This window comes from Halichoeres trimaculatus, unplaced genomic scaffold (assembly GCF_033239565.1).
Source record: "Halichoeres trimaculatus isolate MK-OKI-2021-1 unplaced genomic scaffold, fHalTri1.1 fHalTri1_scaffold_20, whole genome shotgun sequence".
Lineage (NCBI taxonomy): Eukaryota > Metazoa > Chordata > Actinopteri > Labriformes > Labridae > Halichoeres > Halichoeres trimaculatus.
In genome coordinates, this window is record NW_027437198.1 from 18,495,334 (window position 1) to 18,521,918 (window position 26,585).

A 26,585-nucleotide genomic window follows, 5' to 3' on the forward strand; every position below is an offset into this window, starting at 1 on the left:
GTTCTAACCCATTTTTACTCAAAAGCATGCATTTTTTTTTTAATCTTATTGTAATTTTAGGATATAGCTTATATGGATTACTTTGGCAGCATGGTGTCTTAACAGACTGTGCTCTGGTTGATGACATCAAGGCGGATGGCTAAGCTGACTTGTAACCACAAAAACCAAGCACAATGTAATACCCCACATTTATCCAGTGTTATGTTAAAAAAAAGTTAGCCTATTAACTTGCAACAAAGTACCTTTTGATCATTATCTTTTTATAGCTACACACTTCTGGTTTGGAGATAACTATTTCAAAGTTATTGCAACTACAGACATCTTTTGCTTCTATACATGAGCATTGAAGCAAATAACAGACTGACTCTTTCCTGTTCTCTTAATGCAAAATGTAAAATCTCTCAGAATCTTATAAATAGTTCAACTGTGTCCACTAGATGGCTGCAAATCATCATTTAGTTGCCAGAAAATAGCAGTCATGTAGGAGTGGATCATGGTGAATTATGCATATATTAAGTAGAGCTCCCCTCAGCTCGACACTGACACAAGAAAGAAAAAAAAAACAAAAAGCCACACACCAATGCACTGCTATTGTTACAATATTATTGATAATACTTTATTCAGGGAAAATGAATCAGTTTTAAGTCTGGGTATACAATATGAGAAGTCAAACTCACCACTGTTTTTAAAGACTTGTCTTGGTCGGTGGTTGAGCTGATTGAAGTTGGGAGCAATCTCTGAAACATCCATCGCTGCCAACACTATTCAGTCTTATTAGTTTTATGACCTCAGAATCTCAAACATTAATTGATCAGAGGGAACTCTAAGCAGCAAAAGTTGTCATTAGGATTGTGCAGAACAGTTTCAGTGGCTTGAATTTGTTTGAAGCTGTGTGCTGTACTGTAAAGCTGTCTGTGTTATATAAAAAAGGAACTGAATGGCATACTACTGGCCCCCTAGTGGCATACCATTGTACATGCTACTTATCTAACAGCATACAATGTGGACTGCTACCATAGAGTAGAATATGTCTTTATTGTCCACCAAGGTGGAATATTGGCCATTGTGGTCAGTTTGACGATCACAACAGTGCTGTAAATACCAAGTTGACAGTTAAATGACTCAACATGATAGGGCGAGGTATCTCTCTCTGTATCTATGTATACAGTTATATCTTAACTCATTCAAACAAAGTGAATTTATTTTCATCCTTAATCCAAATCTGGACAAACTAATGTGCTTTTGGTTGATTTAAGCACAACAACACCATTTAATGTCTTATAAAGTCATTCTATCTTAGACTGAGGACATTTTACAATACATGTCAAAAATCGGCATTGTACAGCTTAAAAATGATCATTATGTCCAAATCCCTGGCATGCCAGAGGTTTATTATTGCTATTATTATTTTTTAAGACCAGGAGCTTCAGCTTCAGGCTGTATCAGGCTATAGTACCATCAAACTAGCTCGATGGTATTTCCCAAATTAAACAATGTTTTTTAGGGGTCTTGAACATAGCCCATAACTGCAAATGTCTGGCTGTTGTCTTTTCTAAGTTTTATTCAAATATACACTGTAGATTGGTTTCAGTGGCTGCTCTAAGCAGATTAGTACTGGAAAAATGCCCCAATTGGGATACACATGACTCATATAAGCACTTGGATCAGGATCATCAAAAGGAGAGTGTATTCCATTTGATTCCAGATTAAAACATCTAAAATGATCTTAACAAAATGATAGTTTCCAATTTTTCCCTCTGTTGTGCCAAATAGAAACAATGCGTTGTTTTTATGCTGCTGCATTTAAATAAAAAGAAAATAAAAGATGAAAACAAAAGCTATTAATTCCCCCAGTGAACCCATGACCTCCACTTTCTTCAGTTTGGGCTTTTGTCAAATTTGTAGGCTCACTGCACCAGGCACACTTGGGAATGGAGAACATGAGGCATCAGTAGGCAGGGGACAGATCTAGTGTCCTGGCTAAGGTTATGAATGACACATGAACAGCCAAGGCTACACCACACCAAGCAAGCAGACCCAAAGGAGAGCAGTCAGGAAGAAAACTCTTTCTCCCTGGCCGAGGATATTATAAAAATAATTAAGACCCTATCCATATCATCATGTATCATTTAGAGTCATAAAATCTGAAGAAATTTCTGCACAAATTGAAGGCCACCAAAAGCAAAGGCAGGTTCAAACAGTGCAGGAACCATGTAACATAAAAATAGTCTTGTGGTGTTTTTGAACCTTGCCTGAATTTTTTTTACCTTGCCTCTGCCTTGTGTCTGCCTGTTTGGACTATTTTTTTGTTTACCAACCTCTGCCTGGACTCTTGATAAAGCCTCCAGCGTCTTGGAACTTCGGTTTGGTGTCCACCTTTCTGTGCTCAGGTTCTTGGCAACTTATCCATGTCTAAATTCATGGCAGGGATACTTCAATATATGTTAATAGTTTTTGAAGGAGAAAATATTTAAATTTGCAAAATCAGGATTTCCTTATGTCGATCATGTTACACTTCAACATGTAACCGTATAACAGTAAAAACAACATGTTTCAATCCAGAGTCTTATCAAAGCTAGTATTAGGAGTTTTGCAAACTGGTTATGGAACAGAATGGAATTTGTGCTGATCCTTCCATATGACTTACAAAGTAGTCCTGAAGTAACTTTTCTCCCATTACCATAGGCTGCAAAATGTTGTCAGAATTTGTTGGGCCTACCCCCATCCTTGAAAACCTTCCACAATAAAGGGAAAATTAAAGGGAAAAAACAGATCCATGCATGCTGCCACTTCAAAGCAGAGGTTTTATTATTACAGCAATATTACAGATAACACGTCTGTGTTTTCCATGACTCACTTTGAATTGCTCTGTTGTCCTTCTAAACACCTTCAAACGTAATGTCAAACTCACCACTGATCTTTAGGTGCTAGCCAAAGAACTGTATCGGTAGGTGGGTGAGACAAATAAAGTTCCATGCACCTCCAAAACATCCTACGCTGCTCAAACTATTAATTATTATGTAATATATTGTGTATGTGTGTGTGTGTGTGTGTGCGTTCCCTCTGTGTGTCTCGAATAAAACTATGATTCAATCAGGGTTAAGTCATTGTGGAAAATGATGCATCACTTGAAAATATAGAAACACTACAAAACTGGTGACACAGTACATTTCCTCTCTGCCTCATTTAAAGTTTGTCATCACAGGAAGGAAACACAAGGGTTTTTCTCACTACTGTGTGAAGTGTGAACCAATTCACTACTGTTTTTCCCATCTGATTACTTTTAAGCATCATTCAATTATTACACCCAAGCAGGAAGGATGACAGTCAGGCCAAGGCCTGGGATGTTATAAAATTTATATTTTAACGTCCCGGACATAGGCAAGACTGTCAGCACACAATTGAGGGCCTCTTCCTCTTCCCATAATTTAATGAGGGCCCAATTCTGCCACCTTATCCTGGACCAACACACCCATTTCTGGCCCCCCATTGGCAGGCATGTACCCAAGTATTATGCCTTTTTTTCAAGTCAGAGAGAGATCTCACCGTTCTGCTGTGTGTATATTTTCACACTGTGAATTAGAGCCATAGGCATGTCTGGGCAAGATTTATGTTATTGTGGCCACAGCAAGCATCAAACAGTATCATTCTGTCTCTTCTGAAGTGTGATGACACATACCTGAACTAAGACCATCCTGTTTTGCTATCATCAAACTTTCCCCAGGCGGTACAAGTAGAAAGAAAGTGAAACCACATTCACTGACCTCAACTAGAGTGTGTGTTCAGGTGGAAGTTTTCAAGAAGTGCAAATAGTAAACAAGACATCGTGACATTTTGTGAGTTCTACTTTTATATGAATGTGACATTTTGTTTGTTTCCACATTTTCCCCCACCAGTTTAAAGCTGCATTTAGCCAAACAGACTCAGATTTAGAACAAAAACTGTAATTTACACTACCATGTTCAAAAGGGTGAACAATCACTGATGTGAGGAAGCATTTCAATCTTTACCACTATGTATTGCAAAACAGACCCCAACTCAACAACCTTTAACTTTTAAAAGTTTGGTGCTGAATAAATGAATGTGGTTCCTGAGTACCTGTTCAAACCAACCCATGCAGACATTATTTAAATTATTATCCTTGAGAAGAGTTTAAAGGTCCTGTACCGAGTTTTAGCTGGTTGACACTGAACTTTAAAGTAATGCCTTTTCATGGCCTGCCAAAGTAAACAATGTCACCAGCAACAAGATAAATATTTTTTTTACTGTATTTTTTTGATACCTGTAACCAGAGTCAGGGGTAGGTGTCAGCCTACCTGGTCTAATAAAGTTGTTTCCTAAACTACAAGTGTTGCTGGAGCTTTTCTGACCTCTTCAAGATTCTTTCTCTCCAAGCACCTTGGAAGTTGGTGAAGTTGTGCCAGAATTTTTTGACCTTTAACTTTTGTGCTTTTCTGAGACGCACTCTCCATGGGAGAACAACACCCCACCAGCATTATCCAATCTCACCCTGATGAAGGCCACAAGCCGAAACACGTTGGTCTAATAAAGTTGTTTCCTAAACTACAAGTGTTGCCGGAGCTTTTCTGAGCTTGCAAATAGAAGAAACATTCCTTTTTTAAAACTTCATGTGCTGTAGATATAATCAGTAGGTAAAATATTGCACAATTTTGTCACAAAATACTTTTAATGCATGTTTGGAACAAGATTACATAGCACTGAGAGGCATTACACAAATGGATAAATTCCTCACAAGAGCTTTAAAGCCACTGTAAAGGGTTTAATTCAGTGTCACAAGGACATACTATAAAAAAAGACTGATTATAAATAGGGAGGTGAATGATTCATTTTGGAATGTCTGCATACCAAATTTCTTCACTCCTTCCTTCCTGACATAGTTTTGTTCCTCTTTGTGAGATTTATGTTGAGTAGTAGAGTAGGGCCAGTCCCAAGATACAGATACAAACTGCGCCTGTCGTCTTTGCCTTCAGTCACAAACGAGGGAAAGCACCAGCTGGATTTATGCATGCGTTTTTTTCTCAAGAGACTCAGAGTAGGCTTGATCTCAGTCAGATATCTAAACCCTCTCATCACATGCACCCAGAGAGCTCAGGAAGCAGACACATACACACACGCACATTCTGCTTTGGTGCACAGCAGAGAAAACCCAGGACGTGTACAGTCATCAGTTCTGTCTTCTAGCTCTTTCCTGGCTCGGGCGGCTTTGAGCTCTGCCTCTCAGGTTAACAATGCCACAGTCTGCACAGCACTCCCTTGTCCAAGTCCTCCTGCTGTGGATCACCATCCTCTCCATCACCCAGGTTGTGTTTATCACCCTCTTCTTCACACAGAACAAGGTGAGAATTCACATTTTTCATTTTCAGATTTTCGCATTTTACTCTTGCATTGAATTTTGAGAGTCCTGCAGCCAATGATACCTTGATACAAACTCTACATTTAAACTTCAGCTAGATTTATTTTAATGATTGATTCATGTTTAGATAACTTAACAGAGTAGACAATAAATATCAGCACATCTCTGTTAAAACACCTGCATAGGACATCTGTTCTTTCATGTGGTTTCAGCAGTAGCACAGCTGGTGAGAAAGACGCCCCTGTGGTCTGTAATCCCCCTCTATGACTCTTAAAGTGAAACTTGCTCAAATTTTCCAAAAAAGAGTCTTTGTTTTTTTGATAAATTTTACCAGTGATATTTCTAACATTATGGCAAAGTGTTAGGGAACAGTGTCAAGAGTTTGGAGCAACCATTTGGAGAACCTGAATGTTTTTATAACAACAAGAGTTTGATCAACTTTAACACATTAGAAGTTAAATTATTTTTTAGAATATATTAAGAGTATACTCTCTGCTTCCTTTTTTCTCTCTAGTCTCAGAACTGCAGCGCTGTAGATCCAGGGCATGCTAGGCTATCCACGACAAACAACAAACCTGTGGTGAGAAAAAGCAGCCTAACAGTTTCTGCTTCCTCTATTGTTTCACATATTGTTAAATGAGTTAATATACTGGGTGCAAAATATTGTGCTCTTGTAAACAGTTCTTCAATATTCACTCAACTTGAATATTGCAGACCAAGCAAGTCTGACAAGTTTGTAACACAGTCTCACCGCTTTCCTCACATCTTGGAGGAGGAAGCACATTGACGTCATTGCCACATTCGGGGAAATGCAACTACACTTAACTGTTCTTCCTTCATTTTTTTTTTCTAAAGATAGAACTTTACTTCCCTTCTAAAGTTAGAGGTGTCTGTAGAAATGTCAGCATGTTTACAGAAACACAGCATCCACGTAGTTTGTTTACATGTACAGGAGGATGTAGAAGCACATCAAATCAAAAGTCTTAACACAAGCTATATTGAAAGTTTTTGATATGAGTGTGTTTTTTCCTCTTCCTACAGTCTGGTACACCTCTGTTGGGGAGAATGCTCACCTTTAGGGGTTCACCAGGTAAAGACAACTTTGAAGTTTCCTTTCTCTGCATGTGTGTCTGAGGCTGTTGGCATGGGACCCAGGCCCTTATTCAAAGCTGTGTAGAGTACATACATAGTTCAGATCAGTGGAACATTTAATTCTTATGACCACGCTGTCCTGGTGCATAATTTCATTAGCTCACCCCCAGATGTCATTCAATACAGAATACATAAAATGTATTTTACAGCAGCTAACAACAGCCACTGTGTCACCCACAGGCAATAGGAAAATAAGATGGGACCCAAAACTTTCATCTACAGAACTGTTATCAGTACATGAAACAAAACTGAAAGTTCAGCAAGATGGATCCTACTTCATAAATCTTCAGGTGAATCTGGATCCAAAGAAATGCAAAACAGCCCCTCCATCTGAAAACATTGAAGTATGTTTGAATCTGACAGGAGTGCCAAATAAGAAAGAGCCAGATATCCTGCTGCAGGGCTGGATCACAAAAGAAACATGCAGCACAGGTCTTCTAGCCAAGGTTGTAAGTCTGACTGAGGGCGATCTGGAAGTCACCATCAACTCGACAACTTCTGATATCACTGACAATGAAGCTCTGACTCACCTGGATATCATCTACATGTCTAAATAAGATGTCTTAGTTGTGAATTTTGTATCTTGTACTCGTGGTACTCATGTAAACAAACATACCTCTGTCTTGACCTTACATGATTAGATCAGTAAATTACTGCACCAACTTCATGTGGTCAGACAGGTGCCTGAGTCAGAGAGAGAGAGCCTGAAAAGTCGAGTGAGACAAAACCACTGTGCTTTATTAAATCCCAACCACTTTAAATCTCATTAATTGTAAATCACACCACGGTACGTCTGTGATTGAAGTCACTGCATTTCTGTTTCTTGTGCTGTTGAGCACACAGGCCTCTTAGAGCCAAGTTTCAAAAGGGGTGTAGAGTTGACTGGTTTACATCCAGAATGTAGGTTTGGGGAAATTTCCCTTGTAGAAAATTGAATCAGTTTTAGAGCTTCTTAATCAACTGTGTCAAAGAACACATGTACACTCAGCCAGCAAAGTCTGTATTCAGAGCAAACAGATTTTACTTGACTCTTTGAATTTAATTTCTTTAAATTCAGAAAATATATCAGTGGTATCAATGTTATATTCAATGACTATAATTGAATTGCACACCTACCATCTGCCGGGTGCTGATTTATTTCTTGGAATGTTTTAAAAAGTCGTAATGTAGATTATTTTATATTAGTATACAATTTTGTATTTATTTATTGTTTGAACCAAAAAAGGTCTGCACTGTTGAGTATGTCTATATATTTATTATAAGGTGACTATATTATATAATTATATGAATGTACGTCACTATGTGACAATGAATGTCAGATTCATAGATTTATTTTTATCTTAAATTTTTTTTTGAATTGAAGAATGAATGTATTTTCTTTATTGACTAAAAATCTGCTGCCAAAGTTGTGACAAAATCAAAACATTGTTGGTTTGTGTTTTTTGAGGACGTGCAAAAAAATTTATCTTTTCTTATTAATTTGGCATGGAATCCTTCCATGATCCCTGTAAAGAAATCAATATGTTTGTTGATTGGATTTGAGCAGCACCAGACTGACATTTAGTGGGTTTCCTTTTTTCATTTTCAGAACATTAAATGAAAAGTGAAATGTCTTAATTTGCAACCTCTCCTAGTTTCACGTCTGTGACATGAAATCACAACTGCTGGTGGTTTATGCTGAAGGTTTCATATGTTTAGTGATGATGAAAAGGAACATTTAGTTCTGCCAATGATGTTTGTAAGAAAATGGGGAACTGGATTAGTTGATGAGTATTCATTAGTCATATTACACATTCACAAACACAATGCATTAGTCCCAGAAGCTTTCAATCATGTGTGTTAAGCACAACTGCTGCCTGTTAGAAAACTGAACCATGTCATTATTAAAATCTGCTGTTTTTTAGACCTTTGATTTGTTTAATGTGTTTAAAACGAAAGCATAATGATGAACCCGTGCTTTAATAGAGAGTCATCTCAAAGACCCTGGTTAAGAAAAGTGAAAGTGAGAGGTCACGAGAACAGTGATACCATGAAAACAGTGAGTCACGATTTGACATAAACATCAGGACCCTCCCTGCGATACGCTGTCAAGGAACAGTCCCACCAGACTCTGACAGAACAAAAGAAGAAATTAGAGCTTTTCACACACATCAGAAAACACATCTGCTGATGTCAAACAACAGAGATCTATCACACTAAAGGTCAACTTCGTATTAGTCATCAGAGCCAAGACACACATTTTCCAAGTAATTAAATTTTGTCTGAAATCTCTTCCAAACCTCAGTGCGCTAAAGCATCTACTGCTCCCTCTATTAGCTGTTTAGACCGCAACTTTCGGTTACACTGAAAAGAGATCCAAGAAGTCAAACTCTAATACATGGTAACATCCTACCTCTACCCACTCTGTTTCATTTATTAGAGGAACCCGCGTGGGTCGGTTCATTCCTGTTGTTGTTTTCCACTGCCCAATTTGCCACGGTTGATTTTTTTCACATTAAGGGGGGAGATTCTGTGACACCCCTGACCATGTTTCCATCTGGCAGAGAGTCTCTGAGACATGTTTGACTGTGCTGTTCAAAGAAAACTGCTTAAAGAAAGGGATTGTTGTTGTAAGGACCTGATGAAGTGTTCAGTCTTCTAGTAAATACTGCTAATATTGATAAAGAGGGCTCAAATGAGACTTAGACTTAAATAAGGGGGGGGGCTTGACTTGGTCTTGTTTTAGATTCTTCCTATTTTGCATGGAGTTGTTTTTGGAAACCAGTTGGAAGACTGGAACAGAAGCTAGGCTATCTTGGGCAGCAGAGGAAGTGGAATTTACTACAGGGTTTCACTAGATCTAAGAAAATCCAACAAAAATACCAGAGCAAGTGTGAGTGGAAAAAAAAAAAAAAACTTTTTCTATCTGAAATCCTGTGACAACAGTTTTTGATGGAATTTACAAAAAAAATGCCTTCAATGTGAAGACCATTTCCTGCTCACTCTCACTTTTGCTTGGACTTCTTTGATTATATTATCGTCTTTCATACTGCAGGATTATCTTTTTTTTAAGATAAGATAAGCATTTTCTTTTCTTTTCTTCTCTTTCCTTTCTTTCTTTCTTTCTCTCTTTCTTTCTGAACAGTTTTGTTTGATACATTTTGTACACAGAAAGGTAGTAGGGTTACAGTACTTATGAATGATAGGGTTGAAGGGTTCACATTGAATAAATGAATGAATAAATAAATAAATAAATAAATAAATAAATAAATAAATAAATAATAATAATGATAATAATGATAATAATAATAATAATAATAATAATAATAATAATAATAATAATAATAAAAATAAAAATAATAATAATGATGTTGAGGATAATAATGATGATGATGATGATAGAAAAAAAGGAGCAGGCTAGGGTGAAAGTTGCTGAGGAGACAGGTTTTGAAGGTAAGTTCTGTAAATATTTGTTCCCAGCTGGATTTGCCTACATGGGTCACACTGAGTCCAACTGTGTTTTCCTCAGTGGAGTTTTGAGCCTGATAGAGAGGAGGAAAGAGCGGGGCAGGGGTAGAGCCAAGGAAAAGATGGAAGTTCTCTGCGCTCCTCTCTTTTCTCGACCCCTTCATTATCCCCAGAGAGACCTCCAGGAACATGGGTCAGGATGTCTGGGTTCGGGGGGTTGACGATGAGGTTGCAGGGAACAGCCAGGCAGGGCCAGTGGAAGTGGATTACCAGGGAGAGGCTGCAGGCCTTGATTGTGATCTCCAAGATTTTCACACATTCTCCTGTCATGCTTTTGAAACCACAGCTCATTGTTTTTCAGAGGCTTTCGGTCTTTAAATGAACGGGCTCTCTACTCTGTCACAGGCGTGACGTGTGTTTAAATTTGCGAGTTTGCGTTTGGTGTGGCCGCGGCATTGGACTTTCTTGATACTACCTCAAGGTGGCCTACCAACACCTCAAGCCTGTGCTATAGTCTTGAACCAGGATGCCTAATCACAGACTTCTCCAGACGATAGAAGTACTGGAAGCAAAGATATAAAAGTCAACGACTCAGCCAGTAGTCCTGCATGGAGGTGAGTTGGAGCAAAGCCAAAGAAAGATACACGGAGAAGGTGAACAGGTAGAATCCAGCACCAAACTATTCTGTAAAAGGCTACAAAAAGAACCACCGCATAGCCTCAAAGGTTGATAATGGGTTCCTGAGCTGTGAATGAAATGTTTTTGCAGCATGAAAAACACCACAGTACTGTGTTGATATGGTGTCTGGAGTAGCAGTAGCTCAGTCCTCAGGGACTTGGGTTTGCAACTGGAGGGTGTTAGTATAATTTCTTAAGCACACCCCAGCTACAGTTCTATATATTATACAGTCTATACCACAAGTAGTCAGATAGAAAGGGGGTGCTGTCCTTGCTCTGCAAGAGCTGATTACTAATTAGCGCTGAGCTGTCAACGAAGTTCAGATCTACAGATTTCTACAGACTCAGGTCAGATAGTTGATCCCAGAGTTCAAACATGGTGAAGCAGTATTTAGCTGTTATGCTGCACACAAATGGGACAAGCTACCAACAGAACTGAAGTCGACCTGAAGTGTAAACGTTTTCAAATCCAGGCCTAAAACTCTTTATTTGTCTTTTTGTTATAGATAATCACAATTCCATTTTTTTCTATCTTATATTTCTGGAATCCATTTGATTTATTTATTTATTTATTTACATTTTATATTTTCTTTTATTATTTTTAATTGATTGTTTTAATGCTTCAGTTTTTCTTTTAACCTGGGAAGAGTTGAGAAGAGAGAAGGGAAGGTGAAGTTCTGTGCTATCTTAAGAGCAAGATAGATCCAGACTTGCCAAATGGTCACTTGGGGGCACAGGTAAAGCCTATTGGTTAGCCCTAGCACTGGTGGACCAGGTTCAGCCTGTGGCCTCTTTCCAGCAAATCTTACCACATTCTCACCCTGTTTCCTGTTTCAACTTTCCTGTCCTTTCTGAACAAAGCTTAAAGAAATAAAACTGCTTCAATTTGTGTGCAACCTTAGGGTCTACATAACCTTGTTTATGTGTTACTCTCAATGAATTCACTGCTCACACTGCTGATGACTAAAAAAAACAGCATCTGAGCACTCCACCTGCTGCAGACTAACACAAGATGACAGCATTTAGCTGTGGACTGAGAGCCACCTACACCTTTTAGTTTTGCTTTACAGAAAACATCACTACAGGCCTGACACTTCACTTCTTGGGAGTAAAATGACTCCTAGTGTAAAGAAATACAGGACAGAACAAAAATGGTTTCTCTCATCAGTGGAACATTTTGATTTTCACATGCGTAAATGGGAGAAACATGTTTGATCTGAGTTCAGCTGACAAGTACTCACCCACACATATCCACTGTCTTAGTGAAATCAAAACCAAAGACAGGAACTCTGACTGTGGCTATTAGAGCTTGTCTTCATTTGTTACTACAGTCTGTCACGGTTTACAGGTCAGCCAGCGCTGGAAAGAGAATGACTCATACGCATTTAAAAAAAAAAGATAGGAGAGACAGTGGTGAAGGCTGAAACTGTGGTTTGCTCATTTGTTTGTCACTTTTACACTAGTTGTTTTTGTTTACCAACCATAGAGGCATATGAGATAGAGAAGTAGGTCATCAAGATAGTGGTCATACACTACCACTGTCTGGATCATATTTAGTCACATCTCAGTTTGGTTTATAGATCTGAATGCTATTAGCACATGCCTGAGGAAAAGAAATTTGAGGTTCAGGTTTCCTACAAACCCACTTGCACACACTCATTCCTGTGACAGCACTTTCACAGCAGCCACTGGTCTCCAGGTCTGGGGTTGGAAAATGAGTCATTCAACCTGCTGCTGACACCCCCTACACTCCGCTCCCCTCCGCCAGCAGCCCCCACCACCACTTCCTTTTCAGTTTACAAATATACAAGTCTGTGGTTTTCTTTCTTTTTCTTTTCTCTCTTTTTGTGAACAGCTTCTTCGAACAGATGAAGAGAAAGCGTCACAGTGACTGAATGAGGAATGAAAAAACTTGTTGCTTGCACATGCATCTCCGCAAGCTTGTAACCATAGCGAGGGATTGACATCACCTTGTGTGAAATGTGCGTATTGTTCTGTTGTTCCTCTAAACAAACCCTGGGGAGTAGCATTACTGATAAAGTCACATGCAGAATCTGCGTTCATGTTGAGGTTAGATGAGCGTGATGCTTAAACATGAAGCAGAGGTATTTATTTCAGTAATGTGGTGTCATACTAAAAAAACAAGTATGAGTACAGTGTACATTGTGTGGTTGCACTGCGTGGGGGGAAAGTGTGTGCGGAGACCACTCTGCAGATGCTGTAGCGAGTTTTCGCCTGACTCAGCAGGAAGTGCAGCTTCAGATATGAGACAACCTAAGAGGACAGTTAGAAAGAACCAGCAACACAAATTTTAAATCATTATACCTTTATTGAATTTTATACATATTATTATACATAAATAGAGCATCTTTATTATTCATTTTACCAAATAAGGAATAAATAAGCACATGGGTTACATGTTTCAGCAGAAATAAAAAGATTTTTGTTTAATCTTTGGTTTAAATTCTAACATTTACATTTTAAAGGTCCCATATTATGCTCCTTTTCTGCAGTTTAATATGGATCATTAATGTCTTCATGAAATGGTAGTAACATGTTTTGGTCCAAAAAGCCAATAAATCAAGCACAGCAGCATTGTGTCCAGGCTCTCATAGCCCCTCTGTTCAGAACGGTCTGATTTAGTGGGTGTGACCTTCATATGTAAATGAGCCACCGCTGATACCACCCCGATCTTCCACGTCACTGAGAGCGGTGCCACAAACTCCGAGTGCACAATGTTTAGACAACAGCGAAGCCCGTTTACTGTCACATTACAGGCTAAAACAACAGGCTAACCACAGCTAAAGTTAGCATCCTGAAGCTAACACAGAGTCAGGGTTGGCACTGAGGAAAAGCTCTTACATCTGCTCCACAGCACACAGCATTTAAGATACTCTGCTGCTGTAGGGTTTTTTCTCCAGCAGCGGAGAGGGGGTGCGGGGGTAACTGTTCCGGTGGACCTATCAGGTCAGACTTGCTCCTGATTGGTCATAAAGGGAATCACTGACGTCAGCAAATCACCAAATTCCAAACAGCTCGTTTTAGGTCAGGATTTTACATTCACAAGCACTACTGAGTACAGGTTTTGTCATTAAATATCACATTTTGTGGGCTGGGAGGAAAGTCAAAGACCCACAAATTTCACTAAAAGACTTAATAAAGTGATTTTTGCATAATATGGGACCTTTAAATTAATTCATCTTTATGTGTCTAGAGTCGATTCAATATATATTTTCTCAAGAGGCTTCCTCTACATTATACTATTTACAAAGACCAAACATCAGGTCAGGATAGAATCCAGTCCCATCTTAAGCCAAGACGAGGTCTAATGGGTCATTCATCCCTGAGCAGAGCACATCCCAAGCTACAGATTCTCTTAAAATGAAGAACAGGAAGAACCAACATGTATCTGTGTAACATTTAAATGAGTCATTTAAAAGTGTATTAGACGACAAAGCTTTTTTTTTTAAAAATTGAAAAAATAAAAAGTCCCTGCGATAAAAGTGTGGTGTAAAATAAAGGTCACACCATCAAGACAGTGAAGAAGTGAATCAGTACCAAGAGTGTAAAATAAAAAGTAAAACTTTTAACTGTAAAAAGTTTTACCCGTCTAAATAAAGCCGCAGGTATGGTCTTGGTTCTCTGAATCTCTGAGGTGCAGATATGTTTCACACCTGCCTCTCCTTCCTGTAACTGACCTCTTTTAGTACAAAGAGACCTCCACTACTTCCTGAGACTTTTGTTCATCTCGCATGTATTCTCTGGATCGTTCAGAAATATGTCTTTGATATTCAGAGCATATAAGCTCCAAAGACGTTCTCATAGGATCTAAATCTCACAATCTGGGAAGTATTACTCACTTTCACAAAAATGGCGTCATCTTTGTAGAAGTGGAACACTCCACTCAGGTAACTGTTGGATCTCTGATCTAAATCCTCACGTCCACTGGCCTCCCCTGAGCTGGATTTCTGATCTCCGATCTCTTTTCTACAGGAGATCGGTGTGTTTGTCCTAGAGACAAGGAGGGGGATACTTTTTCCTTTGTAACGTTTGGTTCTCACATGAATAGCGTGGAAAAATGGATTGATGTCTAAGAAGGAAACCTTGGAGTAGATATTGTAAAACCCCTCCGTCTGAATAATGAGGCTTCTGTCTCTTTCACTGTACTCAATATTGTACATGATGGGGTTTGCATTCACACTCCATCCCATGACCTGGTTCCTGTGACCTGCGTCTGGTCCACCTGGGGAACAAGCAGGTGCATAGTGAAGCTGGGTTATGTTGAAACAGAATGACAGATGTCTTGTACCAGTAATTGAACACTGTTGAAATGAAAGGTGAAGAAATCAGGATCTCACCTGTGAGGTGTGCAACAGGTTTGGAAGGAAGAACCTCACGGGACCCCTTTGAGGAAGGATCTGTGTGAGGAAGAGCAGACATGATAACTCTGATAAAGAAAAACTGGGGAAACATTCAATGATGCAGCAAGAAGTGTAAAAACCCACCTCCACTCTGCTTGGCGTGCGATCCTGAGGCGTCTTCCTGCAAACAAAAATGGTTTAGTGAGGAGAGTAAAACAAATCATCACTAACAACAATCAGTGCACACAGATATTTAACAAAGGTGTTGAAATCTTAAAAAAGACAATAAATTATTTAGTCCGAAGTGCTCATCTTGATCTGATCTTTTTAAAGTGCTCTGAAGGTCTGCATTGTTTTTGAGGTTGAATTGGCGGTTAGCTTGCAGCGCTAAGTAGGACAAGACTTGTGATGGCATTTCACACCTTTGCAACAAAATATCGACCACTTCCTTTTCTTCACCGTCCCTTCACAGCGGGGAACTCAAAGTGTGTAGCCTGTTTGATATTTTATACCGAGAAAGCTGGGACTGCTGGCCCTAAAGCGTGAGACGAGAACAGGAAACTGAGTCACATTGCCATGACCATCCGCCATCATGTAGAATCAATCCGCAACCCCTGCCCCCCTGCCCCTGTGGCCCTCTGCTCCTCTGGCCAACTGCCCCCAAACCTTTCTCTTCCCCCTTCCCCTCTGAGACATCAATGGATTTCCTTGTAATAAAACAAAAGTCTCGTACTTCCCCAAATCTGTGCACCTTCTTCCTCTGAAAAGTGAAATAATTAACCTGTCAGCAGTTTCAAGAGAAAAACATGATATTTTCTGTTATCATGTGGTTTTTTTTTTATTTTTGATGTCCTTAAGATTATTTTACCATGTCAGCAATGAAAAATGGTCTGTCTGTTTCTTAGAATGTATTATATTTTTAACTAACCCTCAAAGTGTTTTTTTTTTCAAATTCTGACAAAAAACGTTATATATATATATATATATATATATATATATATATATATATATATATATATATATATATATATATATGTATATATATATATATATATATTAACACATAAAATGATTTGCGATTTTCTCCCAAGCGATGTATTCCATGTTCTTTTATTTTATTGTAGAATTTCCAAATAAAAATGTTCTTATATTTCACTGAAAATATGTTAAATATGTTTAATTTGATGCAAATATTTACATTTATGAAAAAAATGAAAAAAAGGAATGTCTCAATTTTTTAAAGCAAGTTTGATTAGTTTGCAATTTTGTTGTACTTGTTGCAATGACAAATAAAGTTCTTTTCTATAATTTGAGAGTAAAATTAATATCTATGACTAAAGTCAAAGAGACACATTACATGCATTAAGGATTTTTTTCTTTTTGAGTACAGTGATTAAAGACTATTATGAAAAAAATACACTAAATTTTAGTTGACAAATTGACAAGGTGTGTTGTTCAGGTGTACAGATTCAGATACTCACAGATTCAGTTTTATGGAGGCGGTAGATCAAGAAGGCTTCAATCAGCATACCACACAGCGCCAGGGTCACCAGCAGGAACAACAGGATCTGAACTGCCCCACAACTCTGCCGCTTCTGGCTCAGCCTGGGTGGCACTGGAGGAGGCCGGGGTGCATGGGTGTCCACCACATACACTGACGGATATCCACGTTCATCCATATCTCCAGATCTCTTTCTCTTACAAGAAGAAAATAACTTAAACAAGTAGCCGAAGTTGTCAGAAGGTGTTGCTTCAGAGGGGCCTTTGAGACAACAGAGACTCAAGAGACGGAGAGGAAGACAAAGTAGCAAAATGGGTGGGCTTACTTGTGGTTGGTTCAAGTGGCAGGAGGTCGCTCGTGAGATGGAGAACTGTCTCAGACGGAGAAATCTTGAAATGTCTCACTAAAGCCTCTGTGAAAGAAAACGAAAAGTAGCATGTCATGTGAACTTTCCAGAGGAACTGCAGAACTTTACCAATGGTTAAAGGCTGGAGGTGGAAGGTGATATCCCTCCCTCTCACACACACACACACACACACACACACACACACACATACACACACACACACACACACACACACACACACACACACACACACACACACACACACACACACACACACACACACACACACACACACACTTTCTTACATTACTGTGATATACTTTTTGTAATATCTAGATTCACACTTCCTCTCCAACATACACTCTCTGTGGCTTGTCACATTCAGTAACGTAGCAGAAACTTTCAAAGTTATATTTAAACTCCTGTCTGTTTTTTTAGATGAATGCAAAAAAAATTAATAAATAACGCTTGAAAATTATAATTCTACCGCCATCAATTTAGTCAGTCAAACCTTAGATTAATATTTAATCTATCTAATCTAATGATTAATTCCCCTCCCCCAAACACACCACACACACACAGAGCTGAGAAGAAGATGCATTGCACACAACAAATTAGCCACAAACCGTGGCCCAGTACGTGCTTTGGTGGGATCATACGACTGTAAGGGTAAAAACCTCAAACAGGTGCTGCTATTATTTTCTCAATACCATTGAACAACAGCAATATTAAAACATTAAAAGCTAATGTTTTGACTTTACTTTTGGAAAAGTTTGATTGGAATTATAAGCGTTAGGGTTTTCTTGAGGAATAATCTGAAATCCTGACCTGAGTTTTAAAATTATTCGAATCATCTTTGATTTTATTCTTTGTACCAGCTGTGATAAGTAAGATAGTGTATAGTAAGCAGGTTGGTTTGCAAAATAGAATTTGTCTGTATCCTGCTCACTATACACAATCCCTTAAATACTCCGTGGGTAACTAATGCGACTAAGATGTGACTAATTTTTACAGTAACATTGTTTTAGGATATGGCAACTCTTAATAAAAACATTACAAAACAAAGTGATTAATGGCCATATAAAATGATGGATTCCTAATGTACAGAATTAAGTTTATCAGTGTTACAATGTTAATGACTTACTACAGTGCAGCCAACTGAACTACAATGTAAAGTAAGTCTTTTCAGTTACTGTGAGTTTGATTGGTCATTTAAGAGCAGAGAAATCACTGTTCATACAAGGCTGCTTTAAGAAACTTCATAAAGTGCAAGCTGACAAATGTTTTTTAAAGCATGTTACTAAGTTACTAAGATAACATGAGACTCTTGAATATGCAAATCTCACCTTGTCTTATTCACTTCAATTCACTTTTAGCTGTCTTGTCAGGTGATGTGAAGCTGTTTGTATCTCCTTCATTCTATGAATACAGAGTGATCTTGAGTAGATGATCAATAAAGCATTACCTTGGCACCATAGGCAGTATTATATGTCCGTGATGTCATCTACCTGCTCCTGATACAGAATAACGAAGCTGTTTGTTGGAGGAGGCCTTATTGGAATTGCTGACTCAGGGGTGGGCTTTGGGGCTTCTCACTAACAGCCACAGGGTGCCAGACCTGTCAGTCATATGAGCTCCACCTGTGATTGGACCAAAGTGTGAATATGGTTTCTGGTCTTTCTACAACAACCCTCAAGCAGACACTTGTTGAACGGCAGCTTCTAGCACTACATTTTTGCTTGCTTGGCACACATGCTACATGGCCTTTTGCTAAGAGCACAACAGGAGTTTAAATATGTAATTATCACTTAAAAATATCTAAACATGAACAAAAAGTTTGTATTATACCCAAATGAGAAGACTTTATGCACATGTTTACTTACCCATATCAAATTCTACTGAGAACCTCCAAGGTGTGAACGCAGTATGGTCAGCACTTTGAACACTCACCTGCAGCTCCCTCTGCTGTATAAAGTAAGAAAAATGTTGTAACATATCAAACAGGGAATTCAAAATGTATAAAAGAAATAAAACACAGAATAAAACTTCTATATTAAAGCAAATATAGAAGTTAAAGATGTATAAGTAGAAAAACCAAGAAACGCCTACCTCTGCTTGGTGTAGTCCCAGAGCGCTGAGCCTAACTATGGTGTAGTAAATACCACATGGTCTCCCTGGACCTTGTCACCTCTCAGATTTGCATGTGGCCTGAGTCCAGACTGCAGCTCACTCCTATTTGACTCAGATGGTGGCTCCTCTCTCCCAGGTTTGATAAGGATCCTGCTGCTTACAGGTGGACTATGAGAGCAGGTGAATGCATTGTGGACGTGACATATTGCTCATGTGGGACATAGTTTCTCAAAGTGGATGAAGTGGACTATGCTGAGGATGATGACTGTGCCGGCAGAGCTCTGTTTGCTGGCGTGTTTGACTCTCACTGTTGGTCCAACTCTGGGTTTGGGGCCCAACAAAGACATGTCATTTACATTTCTTCTACCTGCTGGCAGCACAGAGTGCTTTTTCCAAACCACAGAGAATAGTGGCAGCATGGAGGTCTCATACCAGGTAAGACTAAATTTTCTTCTCTAACTCTGCTGCAGTGACAGTAATGATGTGAAAGTTGAATTTCAAGACTTTAAGATTCCTTGAGGAGAAATAGAACAAGTGGCCCGGCATTGGACTTTGGTCTTGAAGGCAGAGAGATAAGAAAACCACTGCTGGGGTTGAGGGTAGAAACTTGTCCTCAGACAGGGTTTAAGAAAGCAAAGCTTCATGAAAAACACTGACATGATTCAAACTGAAGGAAAAGGTTTTAAGAGATCTTATCTTGCATCTTGGAGGGAAACTGAATGAAGACAGTGTCTGCTCAAAACAATCACAAACATATGAATTAAGGTCTGATTTAAAAAAGCGTTGTTTTTTTCAGTTTTGAACTCTCACAAACAATCAATGAACACATACTCTAATCAGCTTTCTGTAATGCTGTACGGCTTCTTAGCTATTCTTTGGCCATGACCTTTATATTGCTGCACTTCCGTCTACTCCACCGCCCTCATCTTACCACAACTGCAACAACCGGCAGCTGCAAGTTTATGGCCCTCCACTGAGCTGCTACTTACACACTCCTGCTCTCTTTATGTATGATCCAAGAATATCATGGCATCAACAAGCATGCTTTTGTTTTCATTTCATATTGCATAACAACATTTGCTTTAATAAAAAAAATAATTAAAAAAATAGGTTTATGTGTGATTCTCAACATTAAAGAGGGGGGGGGGTGCCTACTTTCCTGTATCAGGCTTTATATTTTCCCTGTGGTACCACTGTAGTAGCTTTACATGATTTGTTGCTTGAATAAGAAGGATGTTTTCCTCATACTGGTGTTTTAGAAAACTCTTATTTCAGCTTATGTCTGAAACTTTGTTTTAGCTGCTGTCTCTTTAAGGCTCCTTTCTCCACAAACCCCCTTTGTCTGATTGGCCCACCCTCTGAGGCCTGTCAGAGGCAAAGTTATGAGAAGTCCTTGGTGTTTGAGGCCTGCAACTTCTCATGAACCAATTAGGAGATATTTATGTGATGACTTCATCATTTTAGTGTCAGGTCTTGTGGTATTTTAGAACTGAATGTTTTCAACAGTTTACAGACAGATGCAGGGATTTCTACAACACGTAGTCTGTGGTCCAACGATAGCATCTGTGACCCCTGTCTTTCTGTTTTATCTTGCAGGTGATTGCTGGGTCAGGTCTGGATGTTGGCTTCAGCCTAATTTCACCCAGTGGATACAAGCTGGCGTCTGACTTCAGGAGATCTGATGGCCTTCACATGTCAGTCAAAATGCTTAAAAAAAATCCAGCTGGGTTTAATGTTTGCTCAGCTCTTGTGCTCTTAATATTTTGTCCTCAAAATTACAAACACACTTCCCCAAAAGTTGTTGCACTGTTTAAAATATAAATGAAATACGATTTTGACAGTGTTCAAATAATTTACATTCTAGATTTAATAGGAAACTGTGAAAAGACAGCTGAAAATTTTGTTGGTTTATTAAAAAAATAGCTGGTCATTTTAAATTTGTTGGCTGCTACATTTATTAAGAGTAACGCTTTGTAATGCATCTTAAAAAAAAACTTGAAGGAACACTTCCCAACTTGAAAGAAGATGTTAAAAAAAAGGTTGTTACAGAAAGGCTGAGTTTCTCAAAGTACAATATTCCATTAAATATAGAATTTAAATGATTTGCAGACCAACTTTTTTGAAACTGCAGTTAAAAAAACAAGACTAAATCATTATTTTTCCCTCCCACGAGACAACATTATGCTCTGACAACAAGAAACAGTAAGCTATTTCAAACATGATTTCCCCGAGGTCAAAGGTCATCTATTTCTCAACACTATCATGTTGTCCTGCAGGGTGCATCTCACTGAGGAGGGAGACTACAGGTTGTGTTTTGACAACAGCTTCAGTAAACTGTCAAAGAAGATGGTGTTCTTTGAGGTGATCATTAATAATCCAAACATCCCAGGTGACGGTCAGGACCAGTGGGCCGACATAGCCAGACCAGAGAGCCCAGTGGAGTACAAACTGAAGGACATCAGGGTGAGAGGAATACAAAGAGTCTCTGTCTCCACTGCAGCTATGAACCCTTATCATAAACACTTCTCTCACCCAGAGTCTTCTTTCTGATGTCTGTACACCCAAGCTTTGGCTTTTATCTTGGTCTCTTCTTCCTCTCTTTTCCAGGAGAGTATGGACTCTGTGTACCAACAGCTGGAGAGGACTCTTAAGCTCCAGGCTGTGCTGAGGGCGTTTGAGGCGAGGGACCGCTACCTCCTGGAGGACAACCTGTGGAGAGTGTCCTTCTGGTCCTGCCTCAGCCTGCTTGTTATGCTAGGTGTAGCTGTCACACAAATCTACACTCTACGGCGCCTCTTTGAGGCCAAGAAGCGTGTGCACACATAGTCAAAACAAAACCCTTTAGACCTGTGACTGATGTGTGCCACTGAACTATATTTAAAGGAAAAGTTCACTCTTTTAGAAAACTGCCTGATGATGCACAGGGGAAGTTTTTTGTTTGTTTGTTTTTGGGTTTTTTCAGAGGTTGCCCTAATGTTTTTTTTTGCGTGTGTGATTCTTGTGTTGCCTGTGCCTGAAACTCAATATTTACATTACTGCATTGTTCCCTTATACTCATTGTGTTTATAGAATCACACAGACTGTAAATGTGCAAATAGGGGAAACCAGGGCTTGTTGTCACATGTTTCGTACTCTTATATATTTCTTGGAATCATTCATAAGATTTCAAAAAGAAGTGTACCAAATGACAGAAGGTTATTTTGAAACATTTCAACTTGAAATAATTTTTACAATGGGCTATGAAAAAAAAAAGGTTAATGCTCACTTAAACTCATAATGTGCTGCTCTCTTGTCAGACAGGGCATGAATCCTGACCATGTAGTTGCGCCCTCTGGTGGGGGAGATAATTGCAATGCGACAACAAGCCCCGGTCTTCCCCACTTGCAGCACTGATGCTAGAAAAAAAGTTATGGCAAATCAAAGCTGTTCTCACTTGAGCGTTACTTTATTGAAGTTCAGATACCACATTGCACATTTACATTTATAACCTGACACTAGGGCTTTATAAAACCAAGAAAAAACAAACCACATACCAAACATCAAATACCCTAACATCTCAAAATGTTATTTATTTCCTGGAGTATTCCTAAAAATAAACAAAAGAACAACACAGCTACAGTCTTTGATAAAAAGACATCTTCATGTGGTCCTAACAGCATCCTGACTGATCTGTCTTCATACTGAGGTCAAATAGGTACAACCGGTGTATTAATGCTAATGTAACTTTTTGCTGAGTCATTCAGGTGTTTTAGCTCTTGCTTGTTTCATGCACTTCTATTTAGCGTGGAAAAAACCTAAATAATGCAGAAAGCAAAACTGACAGTGCATTTTCAGGCTCTGCCTTGACACTATATTTCTGACGTTATGTTCAAACTACCATTGATAATTTGGTCATAATATTCTATATTTCTATTTGACCACTTAAAAGGCACTACGGTGGCAAAAAATGGGTTAAATTTTCACTGACATTTATCTTTGATAAGCAGTTAAAGGGCGTCATCATACTTTTTATTTTAATAAATAAATGACCTTTCTGGGAGACGATGTGCAACAAACTAAGTAACAATACATCTGCATTGGTATGTGTTAAATCATTCTATATTATGATAAAGTTAAATATTTCTGTGCTTTAGCCATTAAAACAGCTTTGAGTTATTTTTTTATTTTGTGAATGAATAGTATGATTTTGTTTGCAGTTACTTGGGAGTATCGTGTGAGAACAAAAACCAAAATGAAGTATGTAGCTCCCCTGAAGTCCTCCTGCTGCCACAGATCGAAGTCATGTTCACTCCAGGCCAGTCGAGGTCACCATTGGTTTCGACGAGGAGGCGGGCGCCTGTTCAGGAAGAATCAACCAGCATTAATCTCTTGATATTGTGACAAGCTCTTTGACAGCTAATAACAGGCGAGGATCCACTCATGGGAGCAGCAAGGTCGTCTGTAATGAGGCAGTGGCCTTGGTTGAAGTAGTTATCTTCCTTTGTCATGAGGGAGCATAATTGGACTCAGTATGCAGCTTTGGAAAAGGACTAAGAGAATACTAATCAAAATCATTATAAGTGCTGGTTTTCTGATCATTTAACACAAAACTATTTAAAATGTGACATGTTTTTTCTAGGTATTAAATCCCAACTATTAATATCCCCCTACATGAGTTGTCATGTTTCATCATTGTCTTCAAAATCATTTTTCTCCCTTTGAATTAAAGGATGATTTCCTATTTTTTTCCATTACAGCAAAGTAAATTGCCTCTTGGTGAAAATATTGATGTTTTGTTATGCTGGTTAAGACCTCTGAACAGTCTCACCGGAGCAGGCAGCCCAACAGTAGAGGGTTGCCATAGGAACATATGCGGGCTGATGTCAGTCTGTATTGGTTTAAATGAAAAAAAAAAAAGGAAAGAAAAGCCAAACCAGGAAGGGTTTTATTTTTTTGGACAGAGAGAAAGAGGGGAGAAAAAGTGGATCACACAGGACACAAGGAGACACCAACCACCAGAGCCAGTCCCTTTATTGTACACAACACCTCTTTATTTACTTGCCATACTAAATCAGATCATGTTCTTTATTCAAATCATTAACTGCAACAGAGGCACTTGACAAGGGTTTGCAAAAAAAAAAAAAAAAAAAAAGGAAAAAGGTTTTGTTTCCAACCCCTTCAACCAGATTCAGGCAGGGGGAGGAAAGAAGGAGGAGGACCTGATGTATCACAGGGTATTTACAGTCTGGGGTTCTCAGGGGCAGCTTGACGTGACAGGCACAGGAAACTTTTTTTTTTTAACAAGCTTTGGCCAATAAGTTTCCATACACCAACCACAAGTGTTGGTCTAATGGGTCTCTGGGTAATCTGTTCTGTGGGTTCTTAAATTTAAAGATTTCTAGGAGCTTACTTTTGCTCCTGCCAGCGCTGTCATCGAAAGCCAGACCTGAGAAAAACACAGGGATAGAAAAAGCACACGCTGTCTCCAGAGTATGGTTTGACGTAGTTTAAGGTTTTTATTTTTTAAGTTTCTTTTCATGTCGTCTGATTAGGAGAGAAAGTAAAGTCTAGACAGCCTCTCAGACAGAGTGTGCCTTTTTACACCACAGATCCCACCACCTGCTCGTCACCACTACTGATCAAACCAAAAACAGAAAACATCTTTGTAGCCCGACATCACTCCCTGCTTTGAAATGCTGTTTTTCAACTGGTTAGGAACCCTCAAAAAAAAAAATCACAAGATATTCATTTGTTATCAAAAAATCAGAGCTGTGTGGAAATTATCCAGCCCCACGTACCCTCCCCGACATACAACACTTGAAACAGCTAAGCCCCAATGAACTGTCCAGGAGGAGCTTGGGAGCTGAGTTGTACAGAGCTGATACATTTCAACCAAATACATAAAAAGAAATGACAAATGCCCGGGTTATAAATAATGCACAGGGAGATGACAAATCTCTTTTCCCTACATCCAAAACTACTGAATGCAGGGTAGTGTTAGCGCTTCTTTTATGACTAAGTGTGTCTACATGTTGGGCTTTGATTATTATCATGTATTTGTCATAAACCCCGCAATTAAGATGAGATACAAGTGCTGACTCCCCAGAATAGACCAGCTATATACAACGTTATTGAAATCATGGAAGCAGTAATATATGTCTCGTCACCCATGCAGAGAGATGTGCTAACACTGAAATGCTTCACACCATCTTTTCATCCTAACCCACAGATAAGTCTTAATCTACACTCCTCACAACTTCACTGAGTTTTATCCTCTCTGAAAAGAACCCCTACTGCGTGCCCTGCTCTACGAGATTCAGCTAATCCAGGGAGGTACAGGAATAAAATCTACCTGAAAGATAAAAAGACCCATTTGAGTTCAAATGAGACTAAAGGGATTACAACTCAAAGCTGTATCAACTCGAGATTAGTGGAGAGAAAGCGTCCCACAAAGTGCAGAGCCCCTAGTCTCACTCCCTCTTCTGGGTTTCTGTGCATAGTGTCCTGCTAACGGATTACAACATCCCTGCTATGAAAGGCTTTTTTTTTTTTTGTAAATACAAGTGCTTGAAATGTAATGTCAATCCTTTTTCTTTCTCTGAGGAATAATTTGTGGGGTCTGCTTCGGGAGAATCAACCCTGCCCTGTGCCTTTGTTTCTTTCTTAGATTTGTTTTATTTTTTTTAAAGCTACATTTATTAAGTTCATTTAAAAAGGACGAAGTCACTCAAATAAAATAAAATAACATAACGGGGAAAATGAAGGGACATCGCCAAGAGAATGACAGTGATAGTAAGCTGCAGGTTTTCAGTATGAAATCAGTTAGCAAATGAAAACCCAGTAAAACATTAACCACAGGTTAAGTGTGTATTTTACACAGAGGTCTGAAGGAAGGGCAGAGGAAGAAAAGCCTATTTATAAGTTATTGATTGAAATTCTGTCTGAAAGCTGGTATAAAGAAATAAACCAGTTTTTTTATGAAAGAAAGAAACTGGATACATCCTCTGATAGAAGATGAATGCATCTCAAACATCACCTGGGTTTAATGTGCACTGAACAATTCCACAGCAATCAAATGTTATATTCAAGTGGTTAAGGGCTTCCTCCCGTTCATGTGCACAGATAGAGACGGTATTAGCAGCTTATTACATCGCTTGAAGAGACATACTAGTATGCTGGACAATGCACATGATGCACCACTATATGTCGGCCCCTCCCTTCGAGCCCCCACCCCCTGGCCTTTTCGTGTGCAGTAACACACACTCAAACACAAACACACACTTAAGAGGGCCTGGACACACAGGTCTAGTCTAGCAGGGAGGGCTCAGCAGGGCGGATAATGGTGGGCCGATGAGAAGGAGCGCCGGGGGGTCTTCGGCTGCAACGGGGAGAGAAAATACAGAACAAGGAGTGAGACAGCGAGGAAACCAACACCACCCAACAAACAGGAAGGGAGACAGGAAGAGTGAGTGAATGTTCAAGAGGTGGATGTAAAATATAGAGGATGAGATGGGAGGTCAGAGTGAGAGATGACAAACTGCGCCTGTTAACACTTAAAGAAAAGGGGGTGATCTGAAGTTAGAGCAGAAACTAGAAAAACTGTTCATATCCTTAAAAT

At 39.1% G+C, this 26,585-nt stretch overlaps 4 protein-coding genes across 7 annotated transcripts in view; 2 read left to right on the plus strand and 2 right to left on the minus strand.

The window, feature by feature from the left end:
• Positions 1-4,996: 4,996 nt before the first annotated feature.
• Positions 4,997-7,651, plus strand: tnfsf18 (TNF superfamily member 18). The gene is made up of 4 exons (XM_074697221.1): positions 4,997-5,357; positions 5,889-5,954; positions 6,416-6,464; positions 6,707-7,651. Exons 1-4 carry the CDS (start codon positions 5,250-5,252, stop codon positions 7,081-7,083), a joined length of 600 nt encoding a protein of 199 aa, XP_074553322.1. The 5' UTR covers positions 4,997-5,249; the 3' UTR covers positions 7,084-7,651.
• Positions 7,652-13,194: 5,543 nt separating this feature from the next.
• On the minus strand, positions 13,195-16,752 carry tnfsf14 (TNF superfamily member 14). The gene is made up of 4 exons (XM_074697145.1): positions 16,493-16,752; positions 15,156-15,192; positions 15,009-15,068; positions 13,195-14,893 (listed from the first exon to the last, which is right to left on the minus strand). The coding sequence occupies exons 1-4, from the start codon at positions 16,688-16,690 to the stop codon at positions 14,442-14,444; spliced, it is 747 nt and encodes a 248-aa protein (XP_074553246.1). The 5' UTR covers positions 16,691-16,752; the 3' UTR covers positions 13,195-14,441.
• Positions 16,753-19,225: 2,473 nt separating this feature from the next.
• Positions 19,226-21,814, plus strand: tmed1a (transmembrane p24 trafficking protein 1a). Its single transcript, XM_074697205.1, has 4 exons — positions 19,226-19,423; positions 20,585-20,682; positions 21,265-21,451; positions 21,596-21,814. Exons 1-4 carry the CDS (start codon positions 19,226-19,228, stop codon positions 21,812-21,814), a joined length of 702 nt encoding a protein of 233 aa, XP_074553306.1.
• A 3,715-nt stretch (positions 21,815-25,529) lies between these two features.
• Positions 25,530-26,585, minus strand: part of dnm2a (dynamin 2a) — a 31,090-nt gene continuing 30,034 nt past the window's right edge. For all 4 annotated transcript variants that reach the window (XM_074695955.1, XM_074695953.1, XM_074695954.1 and 1 more), the window contains one exon: positions 25,530-26,345. In XM_074695955.1, the coding sequence (XP_074552056.1) occupies positions 26,273-26,345 (73 nt within the window). In that variant the 3' untranslated portion in view covers positions 25,530-26,272. The remainder of the gene's footprint in view (positions 26,346-26,585) is intronic.

Coding starts and splice junctions, on each gene's coding strand:
- tnfsf14 (XM_074697145.1), bottom strand. CDS start 16,690: ATGGATGAACGTGGATATCCGTCAGTGTATGTGGTGGACACCCATGCA. Junction 15,069..15,155: donor GCACGCCAAGCAGAGTGGAG/GTGGGTTTTTAC, acceptor TTCCTCACACAG/ATCCTTCCTCAAAGGGGTCC. Junction 14,894..15,008: donor ACCTGTTGCACACCTCACAG/GTGAGATCCTGA, acceptor CTTGTTCCCCAG/GTGGACCAGACGCAGGTCAC.
- tnfsf18 (XM_074697221.1), top strand. CDS start 5,250: ATGCCACAGTCTGCACAGCACTCCCTTGTCCAAGTCCTCCTGCTGTGG. Junction 5,955..6,415: donor CGACAAACAACAAACCTGTG/GTGAGAAAAAGC, acceptor CTCTTCCTACAG/TCTGGTACACCTCTGTTGGG. Junction 6,465..6,706: donor CACCTTTAGGGGTTCACCAG/GTAAAGACAACT, acceptor TGTCACCCACAG/GCAATAGGAAAATAAGATGG.
- tmed1a (XM_074697205.1), top strand. CDS start 19,226: ATGAAGTGGACTATGCTGAGGATGATGACTGTGCCGGCAGAGCTCTGT. Junction 19,424..20,584: donor GCATGGAGGTCTCATACCAG/GTAAGACTAAAT, acceptor TTTATCTTGCAG/GTGATTGCTGGGTCAGGTCT. Junction 21,452..21,595: donor ACAAACTGAAGGACATCAGG/GTGAGAGGAATA, acceptor TCTCTTTTCCAG/GAGAGTATGGACTCTGTGTA.